Here is a 27,174-nt window from a genome sequence, read left to right as displayed (position 1 = left end):
AGGCGGAATTCCCGCGGGAGCATCCCCATGAAGCAGGCTGCCCGTTACAGAGAGGGTGTCCTCACTGCGCTCAGCACTTGGAAGCAAATCGCATACATCCCACTCACTCAAGTTCTCTTTTGTATACAGGGTAACATTGTGTGCAGCCTAAGACGCAGCCGGGAGTAGACCTGGACCCGAGGCCAGGCCCAAGGTGCGCCTTCTCCTCGTCCCCAACTCCCCGAGGGCCGGCCACACGCCAGCCTCCGTCCGGCGCGGCCACAAAGGGAGCGCGGCCTCGCAGCTCCGCCGGCCCCCCGGCGCGGCGCCGGGACGCGGCGTGCGAGGGCGGAGGCGCGAGTCCCGCCCAGGCCCGGAGAAGCCCGCGGGCTCAGCCCTCCCCGGCCAGGGCGCGTCGCCCGCGGCCCGCGCAGGCCCGACCCGACCCGCCGGGCCTCCCGCGCCTCGGCCGTTACCCCCGCGCCCCCACCTGCGGCCGCCGCCGCTCACCTGGTGGCGTCCGCGACGTTCCTGACGAACAGAGACGTGTTGGGGGGCCTCGTGTAGCGAGACATGTCCGCGTCCTCCGTCCCCTCCGGCTCTGCCCACGGCGCTGGGCTCGCTCGCTCTCTCGCCGCCGCCGCCACAGCAGCTCCGCCGGCCCCCAGCGCGACCCCCTCCCCTCGGCCTCGGCCCCGCCAGCGCGCAGCCGCAGAGGCCGGCGCGGAGGGGGCGCTGTGCGGCGCGAGCCGGCCGCACGGACTGCGGGGGCGGGGGTCCGGGGGTCCCGGCCGGGGGAGGTCCGACGGGGGCGGCGCGCGGGCCCGGAGGCTGCGGGGCCCGGGGAGGGCGTGCTGGGCGCGGCAGGTGAGCTTGGGGTTGGGGGACGCGGAGAGGCAGCCGAGGGGCTGGTGGGCGTGGGCGGAGGTGCGAGCCGCGCTGAGGCGCGCGGCCTCCAGGCTCGGCCGCGGCTCGGCCCTGCACCGCGGCGGCGGCGGCGGCGGCGGCGGGGCCTCTTGCCCCTCGGGTCTTGAGCGTTTTAACCGGGTGGTCTTGCTCCATTTGGTTGTCTTTTTCTCGTTGGTTCTTCATCCATGATTCGCTTAGGGCGTACTCTTCGGCGACGAGCGCGCGCTCTCACGTGCTGGTTGGGCACCTGCCATGCGTCAGGCACTGTTGCAGAAGTGGGATGTGGCTGTGGGCAGGCGAAGTCCGTCCCTTAGCGTCTCCATTCCAGAGAGGGGGACGGATGGCGAATGAAGGAGCGGACGCACGTCGTCGGAGAGTTAAAACGCAAAAAGCAACAACTAAGGGAATGAATACGAACCTTTGTCCAGTCTCCATCCCTTTTAGTGATCCGCTTGCCTTTGCCTTAGTTCCCATGGTCAGCACAGCCTGTTCCCCGGGGCCGGGATTCTATCCAGGGAACTCAATTTTTCGCGCACCCCGTTTCACTCTTGGAAGTGGTCTGCTTTTTCGTGTAGATGATTTGGTCACCTGAACGAGCCCACGGCCCTCACAAAAGCTACGAGAAGCTCCCAGGGTTTTCAGTGCTTGCCACTCGTTCAGACAGGATTGCTGTGGCACAGCAGCCTGGACGGGGAATATGGCGGTGGGGTAGGGCAGGCGGGGTCCCTTTCCTCGAAGTTCACAGTGTTCAAGATAAGCGCCCTTAGGCGATGGGTCAAACTGCAGGATGGTATGCACAGCGGTGAGCAGGGTCAGAGGGTCACTTGCGTAGAGTCTTGAAGAGTCAGCTTAAGGATGAGCAAAGAGCAGTCAGTGTACTAGACCAGCATGTGCAAAGACCTCGAAGCAATATGGGAAATGGAAGGAAGCAAATAGCATAAAGCTAGAGAATTGGAATCTAGGCTAGAGAGTTTATAATAAAAAGCTCAGACTGGGGCAGGTGTTTGGTGAGTGGGTAATGTGCTGCTTGGGATGCCAGCATCCTATATTGGAGTACCTGGGTTTGAGGCTCCGCTCCGCTTCTGATTCTAGCCTCCTCCTGGTGTGCACTCTGGGAGGCAGCAGATGGTGCCTCCAGTACTTGAGTCTTCAGCACTCACATGGAAAGGCTCCTGGTTTGCCCTGGCTCAAACCTGGCTGTTGTGGGCAGCTGGGGAGTGAACCAGGGATGGAGGATATCTCTCTCTCTCTCTCTCTCTCTCTCACCTCTCATCTCTCACCTCTATTTCAAGTAAATAAAAAGACACAGAATTTTAAAGGAAGAAGAAAGTTGAGAGTGCTATGTTATGTATGAGTTTGCTAGGGCTGCTGTAACAGATTAACCACATGTGATGGTTTAAAGTAACAGACGTTTATTCTCCAGGAATTCTGAGAGCCAGATGTGTGGAATCGAGGTGCCTACAGGGCCATACTCACACTGCTGAAGGTAGAGGGGAGAATCCTTGCTGGCTCTTTCAAGCTCTGGGGGCCCCAGGTGTATGTTGCCTGTGGCTGCTTGGTTCCTCTTTCCATCTCTGCCTTCTCCTCTGTGTGTCGTCTCCTCTGTCTATTATGAAGATGCTTCTCAGTGGATTAGGGCCTACCTGATTAATTCTAGAATGATTGTACCTCAAAACTCCCCGTTATGCCTGCAAAGACCCTTATCCCTGATAAGGTCACAAACCTACAAATCTGTTGGGAGCCACCATTCAACCCGCAACATTAACTTTACAAAGAAAAAGAATCTTGATCTGGTGGGTGCTCAGAGTTACCCTGATATATTGTTAAGTGGAGAAAAAAAAAGTCACTAGATACCATATAAACTATGAACCTATCTAGTTAAAATTTATATCTCAGGGCCAGCATTGTGGTATTGCAGGTTAAGCTGCCACCTGCAACACCAACGTCCCATATCGGCACCTGTTGGAGTCCTGGCTGCTTCACTTCCCATCCCAGCTTCCTGCTAATGCACCTGGGGAAGCAGCAGAAGATGGCCCAAGTGCTTGGGTCCCTGCCACCCACATGGGATACCTGAATGGAGCTCCTGGCTCCTGGCTTTGGCCTGTCCCAGCCTTGGCTGTTGCAACCATTTGGGGAGTGAATCAGCAGATGGGAGATATGTGTCTCTCTCTGTGTCCCTCTCTCACTGTAATCCTGCCTTTCAGATAAATAAATAGGTAAAAATTTATTTCTCTGCATGTTTAGGTAGAAATAGAATTTTCCCAGGTGGAGGCATTGTACTCTGATTTTTACTTTCTTCTTCATACCTTTCAATACTGTCAGATTATTTAAAAAATTTTTTTATAATTAGAGAACATATACAGATCCTTACAATTTGAAAAAAGCTTCTGTAGGAAATTTGAAAAGACAGTGTAGATGGGGAGTGGTTTCGCTTTTCCTGTTTCTTTTGTTGAAAGTACCCAGAAAAGCTCTTCAATTGTAAAAGAAGATTCAAGTAGAAACTTGGGCTTTAAAGGCAGTTGGAGTTGGTTTAAAATGGAGCCAGGATTATTTATATTACATAAAAATATATGTTCTTCCTATTTTCATATGTGGTATGAGGAAGCTAAGTATAAAGAAGTGGAAGGTAAGGGGCATGTGTTGTGGTACAGTGGGTTAAGCTGCTGCTTGAGATGCCAGCATCCCACATCTCCGTGTCTGCTGCTGTGCCTCTGATCCAGCTCCCTGCTAATGCACCTTGCAAGGTAGCAAGTGTGTGTTCAAGTACTTGGGCCGCTGCCACCCACCTGGGGGACTTCAGTGGAGTTCTTGACTCCTGGCTTCCACTTGGCTCAGCCTTGGCTGTTGTGGACATTTGGAAAGTGAACCAGCAGATGGAAGATTCTCTCTCTATCTCTCTGTCTTTCAAATAGATGAAAAGTAAATGAATAAACATTTTAAAAAGAGAAGTAGGAAGAAAGGCTTAGGTCAAAACTAAAGACCCTGCCAGTCCCTGGACTCACAAACATATTCATATTTACCCTGAGTCCTAACAGTGAGTTAGATGACATTTAGCAGGAGTATTGCTTTACTGAAGCATTGTGTTAAGGCCCCAAATGGTGCCCTACAGGCTTCGGAGAATTAATGTTCTTGCTTAATTGCCAAAGGATTTCCAAGGAGTGTACCATTGGCAACTATAACAATTGTTTAATAGCTGTGGCTCCTTTTTACAGCAGGATTTAATGTATTATTCTTTGCTATGATTATTACTTCCTTTCCATTTAACACATTTTAAAAATTACAGCCTAATGCTTCTTATTTTTTCCCCTAAGAGACATAGACATTGGTTTGAAAATATTTTAGGAAAACTAGTGTCACTTCTCAATTTAAATACTATCATTGCTTTTTTCTCTGTCTTAAAAGTAAATGAATTTTAACGTTTTTTTTTTTTAAAGATTTATTTTATTTATTTGAAAGAGTTACACAGAGAGAGGAGAGGCAGAGAGAGAGAGAGAAGTCTTCCATCCGTTGGTTCACTCCTTGGATGGCCGCAACGGCCGGAACTGTGCCGATCTGAAGCCAGGAGCCAGGAGCTTCTGGGTCTCTCATGCAGGTGCAGGGGCCCAAGGACTCGGGCCATCTTCTACTGCTATGCCAGGCCATAGCAGAGAGCTGTATCAGAAGAGGAGCAGCCAGGACTAGAACCGGTGCTCATTTGGGATGCCGGTGCTTCAGGCCAGGGCTTTAACCCACTGTGCCACTGCACTGGCCCCTGAATTTTAACTTTTCATGGAAACCATACTTCCACAGAGTATTGCAAGAAAAATTCAGAAACCTTTTTCCAACTTCTTAAAACTTGTCTTGGTAGACAAGTCTTTCAAATCAGTAGTCTGCATTATGTTTAAAATAGAGGCACATAAAAATGTATTCCTTTAATGCTTGGGTGGGTTTACTCCTGTCTGTCTGGGGAAATTGCTAGTAGCAAACTTACTGTCACTTAGAATCTAACACTTGGGACTTTCCCTCTTCTCTCTTACCCACCACACCCAAAACTGGCAGTGTCTTAGAGTCTTTTTGCCACTCTGGGGCATCTTTTCTAAACGACACCCTCCCAATTTCATAGGTAGACTTTGGAGAGTAGAGTTTGAGAGTAGAACATCACTGCTCCTGGGTTGTTAGTAATGTTCAAAATTCAAGACTTTCCCTGTTTTTCATTACCATGGATAATCAAGAAATGCCAGTGTTGGTTTGTAGTATTGAGCAACACAGATTTGTTATTCCAAAGCAATTGAATAGTGTGTTTGGCTGTTTAATATAACTAACTTTTCTTCCATTTCTTTTCTTTAAAGATGATTGATTTGAACTGGGGTGGGAGAGAAAAGAGAGAGAGAGATCTTCCATCTTCCATCTTCCATCTGCTGGTTCACTCCTCAAATGGCAGCCAGATCTGGGCCAGGCCAAAGCCAGGAGAACTCCACCCAGGTCTTGCACATGGGTGCCAGGGGCCTCAAGTACCTTGGCCATCATGCACTGCTTTCCAGGCACATTAGCAGGAACCTGGATCAAAAGTGCAGCAGCTGGGACTCAATCTGCTGCTCTGATACCAGATGCTAGTGTCACAACCAAGAGCTTAACTTGCTGTGCCACAGCACCAGCGCCTCTTCCATTTCTTAAATGGATCAAAATGGGCTAGTTAGCAGGTCTGTAGGCAGGGATCAACTCAGAAAAGACTAGTGTTTTAATTTTTAAATAAATTTTTATTTTCATGTAGTTGAAAGAGAGAGAGAGAGAGAGAGTGTGTGTGTGTGTGTCTACACCTGCTTTCTGGTTCGCTGTCCAAATGCCGACAACAACCAGGGCTGGGCCAAGGTCTCCCACGTGGGTGGTAGGGGCACAAACACTTGGGACATCATTTGCTGCCTCCCAGGATGCATTAGTGGGAGACTGGATCAGAACTGAAGTAGCTAGGATTGGAACTGGCACTCTGATAGGGGATGCACACAACCCAAGTGGCAGCTTACCTGCTGAGCCATCAGCCTGCCCCCAGACCAGTATTCTGTCATATGGAGAACTAAAACTGATGGAAATTAAGTTCTACTTGGGTAAATATTCACGCCTTGAAATTTGTGTGAGAAAAAGTGCTTTGAAGAAACAAGGCACTGGGATTAAGGGTCACCCTCGTGAACCCTGTCCTATGATGGGAACTCGGTGCTGCCCAACAGGTGGCGCTAGCTCTCCACTAGTAAAGGCTGCCCTGGTGTATCCTTTCTTAAAATCAACCACGACATTGAAGATAAAGCGTGATGTGTACAGAATACGTCGTGAACATTTTTCTGGTGCCCCCTGCACTTTGGCTTATAAAACACCATTCTGTATAATATAATTGGAGAATATACTATCATGCCTTCTTATGAATTTTATCTTTTCTACTAAAATCATGTAAGAGGTCATTTGTATGATAATATAACAAGAAGGGATTAAGCTAATACAGTAGTTTCAGAAAAGTTAGTACAGTGAAGGTTTGTCACTTTACTGCATATTCCATAAAATGACATTGGGTCTTAAAAATGTCAGAGGTGCATGTTTCATCTTTGTTAATTTATCAACTGTTTAATGTTGATCCTTTGCATATTAAGCATCCTACTGGAACTAGGAATAAAAATAGGCATTATTTCCCCCTCCCCCTTTCTTAAGGACCTAGCCCAGAGATTTCCCAGATTTAAGTCATTTTCATCCAGTCTACGAAATTTTTGCCATAATAATATACCTATTTACCACAGTGCACTTACTTTAAACTAGTTCACTTTGATCTTAAAAGAAAACTGTCACCAATATTAATTTCCAAAGTTTCAAAAAGAGAATATAATCACTGGAGAATGTTGTGAGGTTCAAATTGTTTTTTTAGTTATTTATTTGAGAGAAAGAGAGACAGAGTCAGAGCTCCTGTCTGCTGGTTCACTTCCAGATCTTTACAGTGGCTGAGCCTGAGCCGCAAGCTGAGCCAGGAGCCAGGAGTTCAATCCATGAGTCCCAGGTGGGTGGCAGGAGCTCAGTGACTTGAGCTGTTACCACTGCCTCCCAGGATCTGCATTTGTTGGAAGCAGGAGTCAGAGCCAGGACCAAGTGTGGAACCCAGGCAATCCAATATGGGACATGGACCTCTTTAAGCCAAATCATTTTTATGTACAAAGTTCTAAGCCTGAGGTCTGTTCTCCCTTACAAAAGAGAAATTAATCTTTCAATAGAGGGGCTGGCACTTCGGTGTAGCGGGTGAGGCTGCCGCCTGCAGTGCCGGCATCCCATATGGGTGCTGGTTCGAGTCCCGGCTGTTCTACTTCTGATCCAGCTCTCTGCTGTGGCCTGGGAAAGCAGTGGAAGATGGCCCAAGTCCTTGGGCCCCTGCACCTATGTGGGAGACTCAGAGAAGGTTCCTGTCTCCTGGCTTCGGATCTGCGCAGCTCCAGCTGTTGTGGCCAGTTGGGGAGTGAACCAGCGGATGGAAGACCTTTCTTTCTCTGTCTCTCTGCCTCTCCTTCTTTCTCTCTTTGTGACTGTGACTTTCAAATAAATAAATAAATCTTAAAAAAAAAAAAAGACTTTACCTCACCTAGCGTGATGTGAAGTCATTAAAAGGACAATCATTCCACATTTAGTGTTGCATCAGTGCAACATATACAACTAGAGTACCAGCAGTGGTCAGTATCCTGCATTTGGGAGCGTATTGCTAGAGATAGATACCATGTAAACAAATCATTATAATACAGTTCTATTGTGCTACATTAAGGTAGCCCAGAGTACTGTGGAGTACATACTGGAAACAGGCTAGTTTGTAGGGAAGAGTGCCTGGAAGTTATTTTATTTTTTTAAGATTTATTTATTTGAAAGAGTTACAGAGAGACAGAGAGAATCTTCCATGTGCCGGTTCACTCCCCAGATAGCCACAACAGTAAGGGCTGAACCAGGCCAAAAGCCAGGAGTCAGGAGCTTCATCCAGGTCTCCCACGTGGGTGGCAAGGGCCCCAACACTTGGGCCATATTTTGCTTTTCCAGGCCATAGCAGAGAGCTGGATCAGAAGTGGAGCAGCTGGGTCTCAAACAAGTGCCATATGGCATGCCAGTATCGCAGGCAGCAGCTTTACCTGCTACACCACAACACTGGCCCTCTGGAAGTTATTTCAGAGGAAAGCAATGTTTGAGCTATTTATTGAAAGATGATTATAAATTTACCCATGAAGAGAAAAAAAGAAACAGGGCACTAAGGGCTGGCATTTTGGTGCAGTGGTTTAAGCTGTCACTTGCTATAGGCGGGCATCCAGTATGAGTGCCAGTTTGAGTCCTGGCTGCTCCAATTCCTATCCAGCTCTCTGCTAATGTGCCTGGGGAAGCAGTGGAAGATGGCCCAAGTGCTTGGGCCCCTGCCACCCACATAGGAAATCCAGATGAGGTTCCAGGTTCCTGGCATCTGCCTGGCCCAGTTGCAGCCATTGCTGCCATTTGGGGAGTTTTCCTTTCAGATAAAAAAAGAAGGAGAAAATGCATAGGACATTGAGGCAGAGTGAACCAGATTAGCAAAAGCATGATGGTTGTGGTAGGAGTAGTGTGGTGTGACTGAGCTAGATGGGAAGGAAGGATGAATGCTAAAGAGATTGCAATGGAAATTTGGAGCCAAGTTTTAAAAGACTGTGCATGTGTGAGAGTACTTCAAAAAGGTTATGGAGGGGCCAGTGTTGTGGCATAGCAGATAAAGCTGCTGCTGATGATGCTGGCATCCCATATGGGTGCTAGTTTGAGTCCTAGCTGCTCCACTTCTGGTCCAGCTCCCTGCTAATGGCCTGGGGAAAGCAGAAAATGGCCCAAGTTTTCAGGCTCTGCCACCTATGGGGGAGACCTGGTGGAAGTTCCTGGCTCTTGGCTTTGGCCTGGCCCAACCCCTGCCATTGTAGCCATTTGGGGAGTGAAGCAGTGGATGGAAGATCTCTTTCTGTTTCTCTCCCTCTCTCTCTGCAAATCTGACTTTCAAATAAATAAATCTTTATTAAAAAGCTCATGGAAAAATAAATTTAAGTATAAGTTTATTTTAGTGTATAATGTTTTAAAATTCTTGAGTATGAGGAGTCTTCAGGAAATTCATGGAGAATACATATTATGAGAAAAACACATGAATTTCAAAATCTTTGCACCAAAATAAAATTACATTTATTTTTTTTTTTTTTTTTTTTTTTACTTATTTGAGCAGCAGATGGGCAGAGAGACAGAGATCTTGTTCTCTTCAAATACCCGCCATACCCAGGGCTGAGCCAGGCCAAGGACAGGAGCCTGGAATTCAGTCTGGATCTCCCACAAGGCTGGCAGGGGCCTAAGTTCTTGAGCCCCCACCTGCTGCCTCGCAGGCACATCCCAGGCATCACTATGGAGTGTGGGCGTCTGAGTGATATCTAAACCACTGCACCAATCACTTGCCCCATCAGCTTATCCTTTAATTCTATTTTTTCCTCAAACTTTTGAAGTCTCTTCATATGTCATGCCATGGACTTTGTCTTTATTCTTTTAGGAATGAGATTCCATCAAAGACTTTGAAGCAAAGGATTAAGATAAAATCTGTTTTATTTTATTTTTTAAAGATTTATTTATTTGTTTGAAAGGCAGAGTTAGAGAGAGAAAGAAAGAGAGAGAGAGAGATCTTCCATTCATTGGTTCACTCCCCAAATGGCCCCAATGACTGGGGCTGGGCTGGACCACAGCCAGGAGACGAGAGCTCTATTGAGGTCTCCCATGTGGGTAGCAGGGTCCAAGTCCTTGAGCAATCTCTTGCTGGTTTCCAAAGCACTTAGCAGGGAGCTGGATGGGAAGGGAGCAGCCAGGACTTGAACCTGCAATCATATGGGGTGCCGGCATTACAGGCAGAGGCTTAACCCATGGCTCCACAATGCTGGCCCCGTAGGACCTGTTTTATAAAGGTGATTCTGACAGAAACGTGGAGGAAGAATCAGAGGTAGTAGTAGAGGTGGTATCAGCAGATCAGTTAACAGGCTCTCGCATGTGATACGTTTTCACACAGACCACAGACCATCGCTGCTCCGTGTCATTTCTCCTTAGAAGGAACCGTGACTGGGAGAGGCTGCCTGCAGGCCTGTGGCAGGAAAGGTGCAGGAGGCGGCTAGAGTATCTTGTCATGTCGGAAGAGGGGAGCCATCAGAGGCTTCCGGGGCCAGGTCCAGAGGATTCTGAAGATGGTGGCAGCTAAGGACGGGGCAACTTGAGTGTCACAGTAATGACTGCAGGGTGGGCGTTGGGGCACACAGGCTTATGCTACCACTTGGGATTGCTGGATCCCACATCAGAGTGTCTGGGACCCAGTCCTGGTTACTGTGCACTTCCAGTCTAACTTCCTGCTAATGTACCTGGGAGGCAGCAGGTGATGGTCCAAGTACTTGGGACCCTGCCACCCACATGGAAGAGCTTGATGGAGGTACAGGCTCCTGGCTTCATCCTGCCTTAGCCTTGGCTAATGTGAGCATTTCGGGGAGTGAAGCAGTGGATGAAAGATCTCTCTCTCTCTCTCTCTCTCTCTTTCTCTCTCTCTCTCTGCCTTTCAAATAAATAAAACATTTTAAAAATAATAGCTACCATGAATTAAAATAAATAATTTTGAAGTGCACAAGCTCATAATTAAACTTAAAAAGCACCTAATTGATCCCATTTCAAGGCTAACTGTCCAGTAAAAGTTCTATCTCAGGGCAAATCTAATGTCCGATGAGTAGAGTTTATTTTTTTCTTTTTTCCCTTAGAAGTATTCCAGTTGGGGCCGGCACCGTGGCTCACTAGGCTAATCCTCTGCCTGTGGTGCCAGCATCCCAGGTTCTAGTCCTGGTTGGGGCGCCGGGCACTAGTCCTGGTTGCTCTTCTTCCAGTCCAGCTCTCTGCTGTGGCCCGGGAGTGCAGTGGAGGATGGCCCAAGTACTTGGGCCCCTGCACCTGCATGGGAGACCAGGAGGAAGCACCTGGCTCCTGGCTTCTGATTGGCGCAGCACCGGCCGTAGTAGCCATTGCGGGAGTGAACCAACGAAGGAAGACCTTTCTCTCTGTCTCTTTCTCACTGTCCATAACTCTACCTGTCAAAAAAAATAATTTAAAAAAAGTATTCCAGTCAGGGCCAACACTGTGGTATAGAAGGTTAAGCCTCCACCAGCGCTGATGGCATCCTTTATGGGCACTGGTTCAAGTCCTGCCTGTTCCACTTCCAATCCAGCTCCCTGCTAATGCACCTGGGAAGGCGGGGAAAGATGGACCAAGCTCTTGGGCCCCTGCACCCCTGTAGGAGCCCAGAAAGGAGCTCCAGGCTCCTGGCTTTGCCCTGCGCAGCCCTGCCATTGTTGCCATTTGGGGAGTAGGCCAGCGGATGGAAGATCGATGAATCTCTCTCTCTCTCCCCTTCTTATCTCTGCTTTCTCAAATAAATCAATATTTATAAAAAAAAAAAAGTATTCCAGTCAATAAAATAAAGTAGGAATTATAACACTAGAATAGTATTGTTTTTCAACTGCTGGTGGTAGATGACAGCTAAATGGATAGAGAGAGAAAGAGACATTATGTGCCCTTCTGAAGGCATTTCACATCAGTGCCTGTGAAATGGCTCTTGGAAAAGCCTTGAGTCTAGCCTGCCACTCAACTTCCGCTGATGGAACTCTCTGTGCTGATGGCCACGTTTTGTGTCTGTACCATCCAAGACTGTAGCCATAACTGCAGGGACAATTTAAAGCATGATTTTTAAATTCTCTTACTCTGTCACATGAGCCACGTTTCAAGCGCTCGGTGTCTACATGTGGCTAGTGACAGCCCAACAGTTGGGAAGCGAGTGCTATGGGCTCACGTCCAGTCGTGGTACTCAGAATGAAGAAAAACGAGTATCCAGACCCACATGGTACCACACGCATTGAGTGGTCACTGGATAGTAATGGCAGTAACCTTTTTAAAAGGTTTATTTGAAGAGAGAGATCTTTCACACTTCCATCTGCTGGTTCACTCCCCAAGTGCTGGGCTGAGGCTAGGATTCAGGAGCTCAACCCAGGTCTCTGACAATGGAAGTGGGATCTGAAATACTTGAGCCAACACCACTGCCTCCTACAGTCTGCCCTAGCAGGAAGTTGGACTCGGGAACCAGAGCCAGGTATCAAACCCAGTGCTATGATGTGGGGCATGGGTATGTTCACCTCAAGGCTAAACACTGCCCTGGCAATAAGTTTTTTAAGATTTTATGTTTTTATTTATAAGGCAGAGTTACAGACAGAGAGAGGGAGAGACACAGAAAGACCTTCTGTCTGCTGGTTCCCTCCCCAAACAGCGGCTACAGTCAGAACTGCGCTGATCTGAAGCCAGGAACCAGGAGCTTCATCTGGGTCTCCTCTGCAGGTGCAGGGGCCCAAGGACTTGGACCATCTTCCACTGCTTTCCCAGGCCATAGCAGAGAGCTGGATAGAAAGAGAAGCAGCTGGGATATGAATTGGTGCCTATATGGGATGCCAGCATCACATGTAGAAGCTTAGCCTACTGTGCTACAGCGCCGGCCCCAATAAGTTTTTTTTTTTTTTTTAAGACCTGTTTTATTTATTTGAAAGACAGTCACAGAGAGAGGTAGAGCCAGAGACAGAGGAAGGTCTTCAATCCTCTGGTTCACTCCCCTAATGACCGAAATGGCCAGAGCTGCGCTGATCCAAAGCCAGGATCAAGTAGCCTCTTCCAGGTCTCCCATGCGGTTGCTGGGGCCCAAGGACCCAGGCCATCCTCCACTGCCTTCCCAGGACACTGCAGATAGCTGGATCAGAAGTGGAGCTGCTGGGACTTGAACTGGCACCCATATGGGATGCTGGCACTGCAGGCCAGGGCTCTAACACACTGTGCCACAGTGCCAGTCTCCCCAGTAAGTTTTAAAAATCAGAATCTATCCTGCTGACCAGCTCTGTTGGTGGCCTCTTTAAGTTGTCAACATGGAATGGTTGCAGGTGTAACTGCAGAGTTCTCAGAAGTTGATTGTGGGCCAGTGGAAGTCTGGGTTTTAAGTGCCGTGGAAGGGCTTCAAACCACAAAGGGCTTGGCTTCCCCCTGACCCTTGGGAAGCCACAAAAGATGGTAGTGGCGCTGTGGATGGATGACAGGAGTCCCAGACCTGGCCTCTACAGCCTCTAGGTAGAATCAGTGGTGTGCACATCTGTCACCAGACAGTATGTGAAATGGAAATGTTGCTTTCACAAACACTGGCGTGTCAATTCAAGAGAAGTGTCAACTCTTCAACAAGCTTGGCTGTGTTCCGAAGGAGAGTGCAGAAATTCAGTCATCTTTGGAAGATACCAGTCTAGAAGAAGTCATCAAAAATACAGAGCCTCAGTGTGGGCATTGTGGCACAGCAAGTTAAGCCACCGCTTGGGATACCTACGTTTCATATCAGAGTGCCTGGGATTGAGTCCTGCCTCCACTCCCAGCTTCCTGCTGGTGCACCTAAGAGGCAGCAGGTGATGGCCCTAGGACTTGGGTTCCTGCCACCCACATGGGAGATCCGGAAGGAGTTCCACGTTCCTGGTTTCTGCCTGGCCCGTATGCCATTATTTCTTTGAAATAATAATGCAAAAAGCCATTGGAGTTTCTCGTCTTAGTTGTCTTTGAACGGTGAGCACAGAACACACAGATGTGCACAGTCCTGGCTTTCCCTGCAGCCTCTCGGCCAGCACATGCTTTCTTGGACTGGGACCTTCAGAATTCGAGCCCGTGTCTTCCGCTGGCACATTCAGGACTTGTGTTCAGAGGACCTGATGCTGCTGGTGGGGTGGATCTTGTAGATGTTTCTCAACTATCCAGTGATTCCTGGCTCTCGGATCTTATTTAAGAGTGAAACCCCAACAACTGAGTTGGAAGCCTAGCCAAGGATGGAAGATTAACTACAGCCACTGCTCAGACCCCCAAATATCCATAACTATAGATTGGAGTTTCTTGTTTTGTTTGAAGATTGATTTATCCCCCTGAAATGCCCCTGAGTCTAGAGCTTTGAATTTTTCAAGCGACAAATCAGCCTTCTATTGGGGTAGGAGAGGTTTAGCTGCCTGGATGCACAATGTTCGTGGGGCATTGGGAGAGCTAGCTGCTCCTGAGATGGACTTCCGGCCAGTCTTACTTTTACTCGGGGCGAAGGAGGGGGCCTGTATTCAAAGTGAGAGGTTCTTGTCTTGCTTTTCGGCTTCAGTTTCAGCTTTCTCTACGTGTTAAGTCTCCTGTTGTTTACCTGCTTGCCGTCTTCCCTGTCATACTCCGTGGGTAAAGCTACCCATCTGAAAGTCCTACATTTCCAAGCCTCCCTTGTGTGTAGGTGTGTCGACCTGACTATGTTCTGACCAAACTCACTTGAAGGGAAATGTGGTAAAGATATCCAGAATGGCCCCTTGCAGGGATTCTGTTCTGATGAGGAGTGCACCGTTTTGCCCTTCTCTGCTTCCTTTGTTCTAGTGCCTGAAATGTGGACATGCTAGCTGGCATGCCAGCAGTTACCGTGAACTACAGAGGAAACCTTGAGGAATGAAGACAGGAACTGAGGAAAGCAGGGCAGGATTGTAACCATGGGTCCCTAATAGCAATGAAGTTGCCCCATACAAACATCAGGCATCTTTTATGTACGTGAGAGGCAAATAAAATTCTTCCTTGGGGCCAGCACTGTGGCATGGTAGGTTAAACCTCTACCTGCAGTGCCAGCCTCCCATATAGGCACTGGTTTGAGTCCCAGTTGCTCCACTTCTGATCCAGTTCTCTGCTAATGTGCCTGGGAAAGCAGCGGAAGATGGCCCAAGTGCTTGGGCTCCTGTACCCCCATGGGAGGCCTAGAAGAAGCTCCTGGCTCCTGACTTCGGATTGACCAAGCTCCGACCATTGCTGCCGTTTGGGGAGTGAACCAGCAGATGAAAGACCTCTCTCTGTGTCTCTCCCTCTCTCTGTAACACTGCGTCTCAGACAAATAAATAAATCTTAAAAAAAAAAAATTCTCCCTTAAGTTACACGATATATTGAGTTTTGGAGGAAATGCTGTTAAGTCTAATTTTAGCTGATTTTTTTTTTAAAGATTTATTTATTTGAAAGAGTTACAGAGGTAGAGTAGTTGAGGCTCAGAGTGGAATCTGTCACTACGGTATTTTCATCTTACAGATCAGTAGATGTTTTACATAAAATGTTTCCTCCGGATTGTGTTGTCAGCATTTACAGTTTTTCAGCTTCCGCAGACTTGCTGTCCTGGCATGACCAAGGGTTGGTTAAACTGATTTTCTGAAAGCAAAGCGATTTCTTTGCATCCACAAGTTCCAATTCTGTGGAAGCTTTACTAATAAATGCTCTTTTGTATACCAAGTGAATCAAAATTAAGTAATAAGCACATAATGAGTTTCTGCATTGATTAAAAATATACAATGAAGCTAACAGAAATATTATGACCCGAAAGTCCAAAAGCAACATAAGCACTTTATTAAAGGAATTTTGGAGTTTGGAGCTGGAATCAAGGTTCAAGTGTGTGGATTTTTTTTTTTTTTCATAGCCTTAGGTTTTTGAAGATCAAATTTTCTTGGATTAGAAACTACTGTGGACTGTTGTGCAATGTGAACACTTAGGCAAGTCAGATCTTTCATAACACTCCTTTAGCCATTAATTGAAAACAGACAAATGACTGGTAGTGAATTAACAATCTTGGCTTTTCTATTTAATTACTTGGCTTGTTTTCTTAAATTCACCTTCAGTATGAAGTTTTATTAGTGAGCTACACATGCATATTCTATTTTTTGTGTTTTATTAATATTTATTGGAGACTTGATTCTTAAAGCAAAAATATCTAGAACAGACTACAGCCAAGTTAAAATTTCACAGCTGCTTACTGTTTTCCTTATTTCCCTTCTTTTTTATGTCTCCTTCATAGTTATTATGCTGTCAGTTTCTTCTAATAGTTTTTCTAGTACACTAAAATTAACTTCTGTGGCCCAAGGTCTGTCTCATTTCACAATGAGTATAAATCACTGGACACTCCAGGGTAATGTCTTTGATTTCAGGCCTTTTGTTCCCACTTTGAATAATTTTAGTTCACTTTCTGTCAAGTGCGTGCACTGCTCCACAACAGTCTTATGCTAAAGCCTGCTGTTGAGTGCTCTGGTCAAATCTGGGCCTGCAGCTTGCAGTAGTGTGAGAGATCTGTATTACATGTGCTTGTGGCTGTGGGCCTCTGTGTTGTCAAGTGTTCCTGGGGAACGAAACTGACCACTAGGCAACATCAACACCACTTGGGTGAAATGATAAACTAATTTTAGACAAGAAAATCAGTGACAGCATGTGTTACTGCCATTTGATATGAATTACACAGTGAGTAAAGTATTTGTTTTTATGATATAATAATAAAAGTGACATTCTAGATTTTTAAAAGTTGGCCAGTTGCACATACACATGTGCCTGAAAGATGTAAAAAGATAGAATTAAATATCTATGATAATTCAGCTTCAATGAGCTTTTCTCCTAAACCAAATTACTTTATAGCAAAGGAAACTAGTTTTCATGAAGGTAACTCATAATAATAACAATAATGAAATTTTGTTAGTTGACATAAAAGCTTAACACTGCAAACAGAACAGGACTGTGAAGTATAGCTTTTGAGAAAGCTCTTTTTTTTTTTTTAATTTATTTATTTGAAAGGCAGAATTACAGAGAGAGAGGAAGAGGCAGACAAAGAGAGAAACAGAGACAGAGATATTTTTCAACCACTGGTTCACTCCCCAAACGGCCACAACAGCCAGGGCTGGGCCAAGCCTAAGCAGGAGCCAGGAGCCTCTTCTGGGTCTTTCACATGGGTACAGGAGCTCAAACACTTGGACCATTTTCTGCTGCTTTCCCAGGTACATTATCAGGGAGCTGGATTGGAAACAGAGCGGGTGGGACTCAAACCGGCACCCATATTGGATGCTGGTGGTGCAGGCAGTGGCTTTACCCTCTACGCCACAATGCCAGCCCCTGAATGATGAGTTTTAAATAACTTTTGTTATAGCATATTGTTATAATTTGTTCTTAACTAGCTTTATTATTAGCTATTTTTGCTAAGCTCTCACTATGTCTAATTTATAAATTAAACTATCTTATACACACACACATATATACACATGAATACGTATTATAGGAAAAACAATGTACAGTCTTGTTATCCATGGGTTCTGCATCTGTGAATTCAACCAACCATGGATCAAAAATATTTGGGGAAAATATTGTGTCTGTATTGAACATGTACAGATTTTTTTCCTTGTCATCATTCCCTAAGCAATGCAGTCTAACTCTTATTACATCATATTTAAATTGTAAAGCACTGATTTAAAGTATATGAGAAGGTATGTGTCGGTTATATGAAAATACTGTGACATTTTCTATGAGGGACTGGAGCATCCACAGATTTTGGTATCCCCGTATGGAGGGCCCTGGGAACGAATTCTGCTCCTTCTGTGTAGAGGATTTGTGCACACCCACTGGCGGTCTCGGAGTGTACCCAATGAAGGGAAGGCGACTACTGTGGTGACGTCATGGAGTTCTTTCAATAGCCTACAGCAAGGTTACTGTGGAGGTACCGTTTTCTGTTTACCATTTGACAAATAAGGAAGCTCCTAAGCCCTGCTACTCTTTATTTATTTATTTTTTATTTTTGACAGGCAGAGTGGACAGTGAGAGAGAGACAGAGAGAGAAAGGTCTTCCTTTGCCGTTGGTTCACCCTCCAATGGCCGCCGCTGCAGCCGGCGCACCGCGCTGATCTGATGGCAGGAGCCAGGAGCCAGGTGCTTTTCCTGGTCTCCCATGGGGTGCAGGGCCCAAGCACCTGGGCCATCCTCCACTGCACTCCCTGGCCATAGCAGAGAGCTGGCCTGGAAGAGGGGCAACCGGGACAGAATCCGGCGCCCCAACCGGGACTAGAACCCGGTGTGCCGGCGCCGCAAGGTGGAGGATTAGCCTATTGAGCCACGGCGCCGGCTGCCTGCTACTCTTTAAAAAAAAAATCAGAACTTAGAAAAATGAAACTTACAAAGAAAGTTACAGGGGCCAGCGCTGTGGCTCACTTGGTTAATCCTCCGCCTGTGGCGCCGGCATCCCATATGGGCACCAGGTTCTAGTCCCAGTTGCTCCTCTTCCAGTCTAGCTCTCTGCTGTGGCCTGGGAGGGCAGTGGAGGATGGCCCAAGTGCCTGGGCCCTGCACCCGCATGGGAGACCAGGAGGAAGCACCTGGCTCCTGGCTTTGGATTGGCACAGCACCTGCTGTAGTGGCCATTTGGGGAGTGAACCAATGGAAGGAAGATCTTTCTCTCTGTCTCTCTCTCACTGTCTATAACTCTACCTGTCACATAAAAAAAAAAAAAGAAAGAAAGACAAGAAAAGAAAGTTATAGAGCAGAGGGGATAACGAGGCCAGGAAGAAACCAGCAGAGTCGGGTGTGTTCTTGGTCTGCTCTCAGCCAAGGTCAATGAGAATGAAAGGGCACAAAGAGCCTGAACTGTCTGAGGAGAGCCAGGCAGCGTCAGGTCTGGGGATGAGATACCCGGCTCTTCTGGGCATATGAACATGGGAAGTACACTTTACAGGTATGTTTTTAAAAGGTCAGACTTGAGTCTAATTCCTGCATCCCATATCAGAGTGCCGGTTTGAGTCCTGGTTTCATGGTCTGATTAGTTTCCATGCTAGAAACTATCCCTACAGTCTCTTAGAGTTGCCTGTACCTTCTAACCGGGAAATGACAATGCTCTGGGAGAAAAGACATCCAATATTATAAAGACTTTGAGACACTTCTCTCTAGCCATGGAATAGTCCACACTTGCTCCTGTTGTTTTGATGTAAGCACTTGTCAGAGGCTCAATTTATGTCATGCTTACCAACAGTAACTATTTTAAAATATCAGCTGGCAAGAATGACTGGCCTTGGCTTTCCTGTCTTTCTGATCAGCCGGAATCACCACCAGTGCTTCTTCTGTCCTTTTTTTGTTCTCTCACCTTGTAGCAAAGGTGGAAGAAGAAAGGTCCTTCATATTCCTGAAGACCTGTGGGAGTGTTGTAATCATATTTTCTGATTTTAAAAAATGATTCTTTATTTTCATCTCCTTGAAAGGCAATGTGACACACAAGACAAGGACAGATAGAGACAGAAAGATCTTCCAGCTGCTGATTCACTTCCCAAACACACACAGCAGCCAGGGCTGTGGGCGCAGAGAGCCCCCTCTGCGTCTCCCGCATGGGTGGCGTGGACCATGTACCAGTCATCATCTGCTGCCTCCCAGGATGCAATAATGGAAGCTGGATCACAAGCAGAGGGGTAGGACTTCAGCACTCTGATGTGCAGTACGGGCTCACAGGCCGCAGCTTCACGCGCTGTGTCACGGTGCTGCCCCTAATTGTATTTCCCTAGTGTGTTTTATTGGAAATTTATAATTTGCTCCCTGCTTCATCTTCTGTCATCCTCTCATGGCTAGATGTTTACTTATTGATTTTTAGACCAGACATCTGATCACATCTTTCATATAAATTTCTTTCCATAGAACAAACATCTTGAGGATTTTAAGCACCTGGTGACCACCTTCAGCCCAGGGGTGAGGAATATCTGGCCCATGGGCCATGAAAGGCCTGCAAAATCATTTGCTCTGCCCCTACCAGGGCAACTTCAGGTGGCACTCAAATTTCAAGAAATCCATAGCAGACTAATTTTTAAAAAAAGATTTATTTTATTTATTTGACCTTTTTTTTTTTTTTTTTTTTTTGACAGGCAGAGTGGACAGTGAGAGAGAGAGGGACAGAGAGAAAGGTCTTCCCTTTGCCGTTGGTTCACCCTCCAATGGCCTCCACGGCCGGCGCGCTGCGGCCAGTGCACCACGCTAATCCGAAGGCAGGAGCCAGGTACCTATCCTGGTCTCCCATGGGGTGCAGGGCCCAAGCACCTGGGCCATCCTCCACTGCACTCCCTGGCCACAGCAGAGAGCTGGCCTGGAAGAGGGGCAACCGGGACAGAATCCGGCGTCCCGACCGGGACTAGAACCCGGTGTGCCGGCACTGCAAGGCGGAGGATTAGCCTAGTGAGCCGCGGCACCGGCCTATTTTATTTATTTGAAAGAGTTACAGAGAGAGGTAGAGACAGAGAGAGAGGTCTTCCACCTGCCAGTTCACTCCCCGAATGACTGCAATGGCCAGAGCTGAGCTGATTCTGAAGCCAGGAGCCAGGAGCTTCTTCTAGGAACCCCACGTGCAGGGAACCAAGGACTTGGGCATCTTCTACTGCTTTCCCAGGTCATAGCAGAGAGCTGGATCGGAAGTGGAGCAGCCAGGACATGAACTGGCACCCATATGGGATGCTTATGTTGCAGGCTGGGGCTTTATCTGACTGCACCACAGCGCCGGCCCCACAGGCTAATTTTTAAGTTGATCATTTTTATATGGCCTACAAATGATAAAAATAATCCAGTTGTTCCCCACCACTGATTGACGACTCATTCTCCCCAGCAACTTTGAAATATGCACCACCAGGTTGAGCAGGAAGTCTGAGAAGTGAATCCCTAGTGAAGGTGATGACCAGTGGCAGGTGCACGTGGTCGAGGTGCACACATTGCTTGTGAGATCAGTGCAGAAGTCTCTGGAAGGACCCTCCAGCGCCGCCTCAGGCCCCAGCTCTAGATGTTGAATCAGTGGGGGTAGGGGAGCAATAAAAGTCCCGCATCCATTTTCCCAGGGCCATATCCTGGGGAGGAAGTGTCCTCGTCCACCCCACGCTGGGTTGTGTCTTTGCAGTGTCAGGGCAGAGGAAGAGCCTGTCCTCTCAGAGAACCCCGCTGTCCTCATTTCCAGGAATGGCTACGGAGAGCAGAGCAGTTAATCTTACTGGCACGAGGGAGGAGAGCCAGAGGGTGCCTCAAGTCACCGAGTACCAGGACATTTGGGACTTTAAAACAGATGCCCCTTGGAGAAACCTGGGCAGAACCTGGCAACAAGTCGGAGCAGAATCTTACCCGGCGGAATGCTGGGCAGGTGCATGGGCTCATTTCTTTTCTTTTTATCATCCACTGTTGTTTCTGCAGCTGAAGGCACCCACTCCCTGGATAGTTAGTTCTCCTCTGAGTGTAATTACAACGCATAGGCGGTATGCAGAAGTGCAGTTCTCTTGGTGCTCCTGCCAGGCTCCTCTTGGACAGCTGCTTCTGCGTCCTCTCCCCGTGTTTAATGCGCATCTATCCACTTCCCTCTCATTCTCCCATTGGCCCTATTTTGTTGAATGATTCTACCACCCCCCACCCTGTTGTAACCCTGTCTTCCTCTTCCCCCATTGTGGCCCTCCCCCCATTCCCCAAACACACATTTTCAATCAGGCATCAAGTCTGGCCACTTCTGCCTGTGGAATGTTTCTGGAATCCTTGACTTTGCAGGAACTTTTTCAGCTTCTCTCAGACCCAAGTCTCCTTGTTTCCAGTTAATCCTCCATATGCTCATGAATTGTTCTCATAGGACAAAATTCTGATCTTCCTTCTCTGCTTAACAACACCCACTCGTTTACCTGTTGTCTGGATTAAGTTTTAATTCCTCAGCAATGTGCACTGTTCCTCTATGTCCTTTCTGCTGCCCAGAGTCTCTTAGTTCTCTGCTTTCTGCTGTGACAGCCAGCTCTTCCAATTCCTCAGCCCAGATTGATTTCCTGATGTGCCGTATCCAGTGTGAGTTACATGTTTGTTGCACTTAGAGAGCTTTCTGGAAATAGCTGTACTTGTGTGTGGCAAGAGGGCTGGTGCTGGTGGCTGAGGGGACGTTGTGAAGGACCAGTATGCTAGAGTGGTGCTCTGTTTCCCTCATTCTGGATACTGGAAGTGGCAGCCCCCAAATCACGCAGTGGCCGTGTCTAGTGTGGTTTTAATGGATTTTATTTCGGTGAAATGGTTGCGCTCTTTCCACGGGCTGAAGCATTTTCGTGCCTTGCATTCTGCCTCCTCCCCAGCACTTACACCTGCTTTTGCTCGACTCTTTCATTCCACCCCCTTTTTGTGTTATCAAAATACCTATTTTTTCTCATTTAGGTTATGCTTTCCTAGTTTATATTGGGGGATTTTATTCTATTATTGTTTTTAGTCCTAATTCAAAGAATATAAGACATACCAAACCCTGTCATCTGGTCAAAAGGAGCTCTGCAACCTAAAGCCGAAAGAAGATCCTAGGATAGCCTTGTATATAAAATATTGGACACTACAGTATAGTGTAGTCGTGTACATTTGGCTGGTATTCCATCATGAAAGCTTCTTTCCATGGTAAAGGAGAATTTTTTTCTTCTATTCGTCACACTTCACACTCACTTGTTGTGAATTTCCTGTTCTCAGCATTATTGAGTCCGTCGTGATGGCAGCTGGTATTTTGAGCAGCCAGGGAAGAACGGGCGTCTCTATATTTACAGATCCATCCCTGGGCAGGTGTGTGGTGCAGAGGTTAAGCTGCTGTTCAGGATAACCGCATCTCAGATTGCAGTGCTTGGGTTCTAGTGCCAGCTACTCCACTTCTGACCCATCTTCCTGCTACTGCACAGCCCGGGAAAAGGCAAGTGATGACTTAAGTACCAGGGTCCCTGCCACCCACTTGACAGGCCTGAATGGGTTCCAGGCCCCTGGCTTTGGCCTGGCCTAGCTCAGCTGTTGCAGGTATTTGAGGAGGGAAGGAGCAGATGGAATCTTTGTCTCTGTGTCTTTCAAATAAAATGAAAATTAAAAATCAGTTCTTCAGTGAGAGCTATCTTCACTCCCCAGCCACCAAAAAGGTAAACAATTAACACTGAGCTGATTGGATTCAGAAAGGCCACTTGTCCACCTCCATCAGCTTCCAGAGCTATTCTTGTCCCTCGATTGCTCCACATAAAGGACTGAGAAGTCTAAGAAGCAGCAAACATTAACAGACAGTGTCTGCAGATAGTTAGTATAGTTAGTGGTTAATTTCTACCATTACTTAATTAGTGCACTAGACAAGAAGGATAATCAACAAATAAATATTTGTTGACACGGGCCTCATTGTAACATAGCAGGCAAAGCCACCTCCTGTGACGCTGAAATCTCATATGGTCGCTGGGTCTAGTACTGGCTGCTCCACTTCCCATCCAGCTCCCTGCTAATGCACCTGGGAAAGCAGCAGCAGATGGCTCATGTGCTTGGGTCTCTGCACTGCATGGAAGACCTGGAAGAAGCTATTGGCTCCTGGCTTCAGATCAGCACAGCTCTGGCGGTTGTGGCCATTTGGGGAGTGAACCAGTGGATTGAAGACCTCTCTGTCTCTCCCAGAAGAACCTCCTGGCCCAACTTGGCTGTTGTAGCTTTTTAGGGAGTGAATTAGCAGATGGAAGATCTCTCTCTCTCTCCTTCCCTCTCTCTCTCTTCCTCTGTTTTTGAAACTGACTTTTAAATAAATGAATCAAAATATTAAAAAAAAATGTGTTGACACAGATGAAGGGCTGCGTCGTGACCCATAAGGATCCAGCTTGATGTGGCTGCAGCCTTGTTGGTTGTACCTGCCATCTTATCCTGTAGGTGACCTTGGCAGTCATCTCAAACTGTTTGGAGTAAAGTGGTGAAAATAATCTGCCAAGTTTTACCCACTGGGAACTGATCCCTGGAATATCTGTTATGTGAAGTCTGAAATGTTGCTATTTCTTGAGAAAGTCCAAGTAGGTTCCAGTTCGCCACCTTTCTCTAGCTTGGTACATAAACTATTTCTCTCCTGTTTTGTGGCATAGGGGGATCTTCTTGTCTCTTTGCTGTGAAGAAATACTTCTGTCCTGGGTCCCTAATAAATTAAACTCTATGTAATCCTGAATCTGCCTGCTTCTTCCTTTGGTCTCTTGGTACCTTACACCTTTGGTGGCCAGTTCTTTTTTTTTTTATTTTTTATTTATTTATTTATTTATATTTTGACAGGCAGTGTGGACAGAGAGTCAGAGACAGAGAGAAAGGTCTTCCTTTGCCATTGGTTCACCTTCCAATGGCTGCTGCGGCCAGTGTACCGCGCTGATCCAAACCCAGGAGCCTGATGCTTTTCCTGGTCTCCCATGCGGGTGCAGGGCCCAAGCATTCGGGCCATCCTCCACTGCACTCCCTGGCCACAGCAGAGAGCTGGCCTGGAAGAGGGGCAACCGGGACAGAATCCGGTGCCCCAACCGGGACTAGAACCCGGTGTGCCGGCGCTGCAGGCGGAGGATTAGCCTAGTGAGCTGCGGTGCCAGCCAAGGTGGCCAGTTCTTATAAAATGAGTTTTTCTGAAACACGACCATATGGAAATAGGTTCTGGAGAATACAGTGGTAAAACAAATGAGTTTGAACACTATAGGGGGAAGATATGCATTCAACAGATTATCACAATTTATTCAATAAATGGACTCAAGGGCACACAGTATCATGAGTAAGACATATAAGGTGTCAACAAAAGAAACTTAACACATGCACACACATTCATGCGCACACAGAGAGCTTGGAGCAATTTTATCCATACCTCAAGTGAAGCTTCGTTGATTTGAAACAAGCAGTATAAACAGCAGCCTGTACATAGAATATATACACAGCCCTTACTCTGTTGCTGTTCATTGCTGACTGATGAGAACAAATGGGTTCTACGGATGACAGCAGGGAGAGTTGCTGCAGTAAAATTGCTTGAGTTGTGATATGAACAGATGAGCTGTAGATGTACTTATGAACTTGGATTTCCAGCTACACAAATAATAGAGACTGGTGGCCTGAAGCAGTCCACTAAAGGCTGACTCTGGCTTCTTCTCTCCACTTGGTCCACTACTTACTAGCTGTGTAATCTTGGACAGTTGTCTGTAAATAATCACATTAACAGCCCCCTAGGCTGTTTGGTGGATTAAATGTGTTAATACATATAAAGCACTTGGAACAGTACCCAGCACAGAATAACTGTTCTGCAGATGTTGTTGTGTTTACAGGGCTCTGGTTTTTTAGCCAACTAATGGAGCACAATACTGAATCTCATAGACAGGAGAGATCTTAGAAGTATACCCGACAGGGTTTATAAGTACAGCCTAAGGGGGCCAGGAATTTAATACCACTTTTATTGTCTTTAGGGCTGAATCTCAGGGTGTTCACTGAGAAAGATAATGTATTCAGATTAGAATGTGACATTTACTCTGGCATTATTAACTTATAGAGTAGAAAAAAAAAAAACTACCCCAGCATTTCACAGTCTTTGTGTATGTTAACTTCCCTTAGCTTTAAAAAGTATAATTGTGGGCCAGCGCTGCCTCCACCTGTGGCGCTGGTACCCTGGGTTCTAGTCCCAGTTGGGGCACCAGGTTCTGTCCCGGTTGCTCCTCTTCTAGTCCAGCTCTCTACTATGGCCCAGGAAGGCAGTGGAGGATGGCCAAAGTGCTTGGGCCCTGCACTGTATGAGAGACCAGGAGGAAGCACCTGGCTCCTGGCTTCGGATCAGCACAGTGCGCCGGCCATAGCGGCCATTTTGGGGGTGAACCAACGGAAGGAAGACCTTTCTCTCTGTCTCTCTCTAACGCTGCCTGTCCCCCCCCCCAAAAAAAAAGTATAATTATTGTGTCCTCCTTAACCTTGTTGTGACAATTTTTATTTATCTATTTGAAAAGCAAAGTTACAGAGAGAGAGCTTTTCATCTGCTGGTTCACTCTCCAAATGACTGCAATGGCCAGAGCTGGGTCAGGAGGAAGCCAGGAGCCAGGAGGTTCTTCTGGATCTCCCATGTGGATGCAAGGGCCCAAGCACTTGGGCCATCTTCCACTGATTTCCCAGTCACATTAGCAAGGAGCTGGATTAGAAGTAGAGCAGCTGGACTCGAACTGGTGCCCAGATGGGAGGCTGGCATCACAGGTGGCAGGTTTACATATTATGCCACAGCATCAGCCCCAGTTGTGACAAATTAAGGAAAGAGATTGGATAGAGTAGGAAGATCCGATATAAGCTTTTTTTTTATTTGACAGAGTTTTTTTTATGACATCAATGAGAGAGGGAGACAGGGAGAAAGGTCTTCCTTCTGTTGGTTCACCCCTAAAATGGCCGCTGCAGCTGGAGCTATGCTGATCCGAAGCCAGGAGCCAGGTGTTTTCTCCTGCTCTCCCATGCGGGTGCAGGGCCCAAGCACTTGGGACATCCTCCACTGCCTTCCCGGGCCACAGCAGAGAGCTGGACTGGAAGAGGAGCAACTGGGACTAGAACCCAACGCCCATATGGGATGCTGGTGCTATAGGCGGAGGATTAATCAAGTGAGCCGTGGCGCTAGCCCCAGCTTTTTTTTTTTTTTAATAGAAAGCTTTTAGTTAATGAATATAAATTTCATAAGTACAACTTTTGTTTTATAGCGCTTCTTCCCCCTATACCCGCCCTCCCACCCCCTCTCCCTTCCCATTCTTCATTAAGATTCATTTTTAATTATCTTTATATACAGAAGATCAACAGATTTCAACAGTTTGCACCCACACAGACATACAAAGTATAAAGTACTATTTGAAGACTAGTTTTACCGTTAATTCTCATAGTACAACACATTAAGGACAGAGGTCCTACATGGGGAGCAAGTGCACAGTGACTCCTGTTGTTGATTTAACAATTGACACTCTTATTTATGACATCAGTGATCACCCAATGCTCTTGTCATGAGCTGCCAAGGCTATGGAAGCCTCTTGAGTCCACAAACTCTGACATTATGTGGACAGGGCCATAATCAAAGTGGAAGTTCTCTCCTCTCTTCAGAGAAAGGTACTTCCTTCTTTGATGGCCCGTTCTTTCCACCAGGATCTCACTCACAGAGATCTTTTATATAGGTCATTTGTTGCCACAGTATCTTGTATTTCCATGCCTATGCCTGAAATGCTGTCATGTGCTTTTTTTTTTTTTTTTTTGACAGGCAGAGTGGACAGTGAGAGAGAGAGACAGAGAGAAAAGGTCTTCCTTTTGCCGTTGGTTCACCCTCCAATGGCTGCCACAGCTGGCGCACTGCAGCTGGCACACCGCACTGATCCGAAGGCAGGAGCCAGGTGCTTCTCCTGGTCTCCCATGGAGTGCAGGGCCCAAGCACTTGGGCCATCCTCCACTGCACTCCCGGGCCATAGCAGAGAGCTGGCCTGGAAGGGGGGCAACTGGGACAGAATCTGGTGCCCCGACCGGGACTAGAATCTGGTGTGCCAGCACCGCTAAGTGGAGGATTAGCTTAGTGAGCCACGGCGCCGGCCTTCTCATGTGCTTTTTAGCCAGATCTGAACGCCTTAAGGGCTGATTCTGAGGCTAGAG

General features: G+C 47.2%; 1 protein-coding gene across 8 annotated transcripts in view; it reads right to left on the bottom strand.

The window, feature by feature from the left end:
* SRSF12 (serine and arginine rich splicing factor 12) overlaps positions 1-25,142 on the bottom strand; it is a 61,612-nt gene extending 36,470 nt beyond the window's left edge. For 5 of the 8 annotated variants that reach the window (XR_016233858.1, XR_016233859.1, XR_016233860.1 and 2 more), the window contains exon 1: positions 490-25,142. Coding sequence is in view for 3 of the 8 variants with exons in the window: in XM_051855468.3 (XP_051711428.3) it covers positions 490-1,071 (582 nt within the window). In the remaining 5 variants the exon portion in view is untranslated. The remainder of the gene's footprint in view (positions 1-489) is intronic. The other 3 variants (XM_089332914.1, XM_008263202.5, XM_089332913.1) reach the window with 3 other exon arrangements.
* Between the last annotated feature and the right edge of the window lie 2,032 nt (positions 25,143-27,174).

The sequence above is a fragment of the Oryctolagus cuniculus genome, chromosome 5 (genome assembly GCF_051225735.1).
Source record: "Oryctolagus cuniculus isolate XC-2025 breed Fujian yellow rabbit chromosome 5, ASM5122573v1, whole genome shotgun sequence".
Lineage (NCBI taxonomy): Eukaryota > Metazoa > Chordata > Mammalia > Lagomorpha > Leporidae > Oryctolagus > Oryctolagus cuniculus.
Note: the sequence above shows the minus strand (reverse complement) of the source record. Positions and strands in the feature narration are given on the sequence as shown.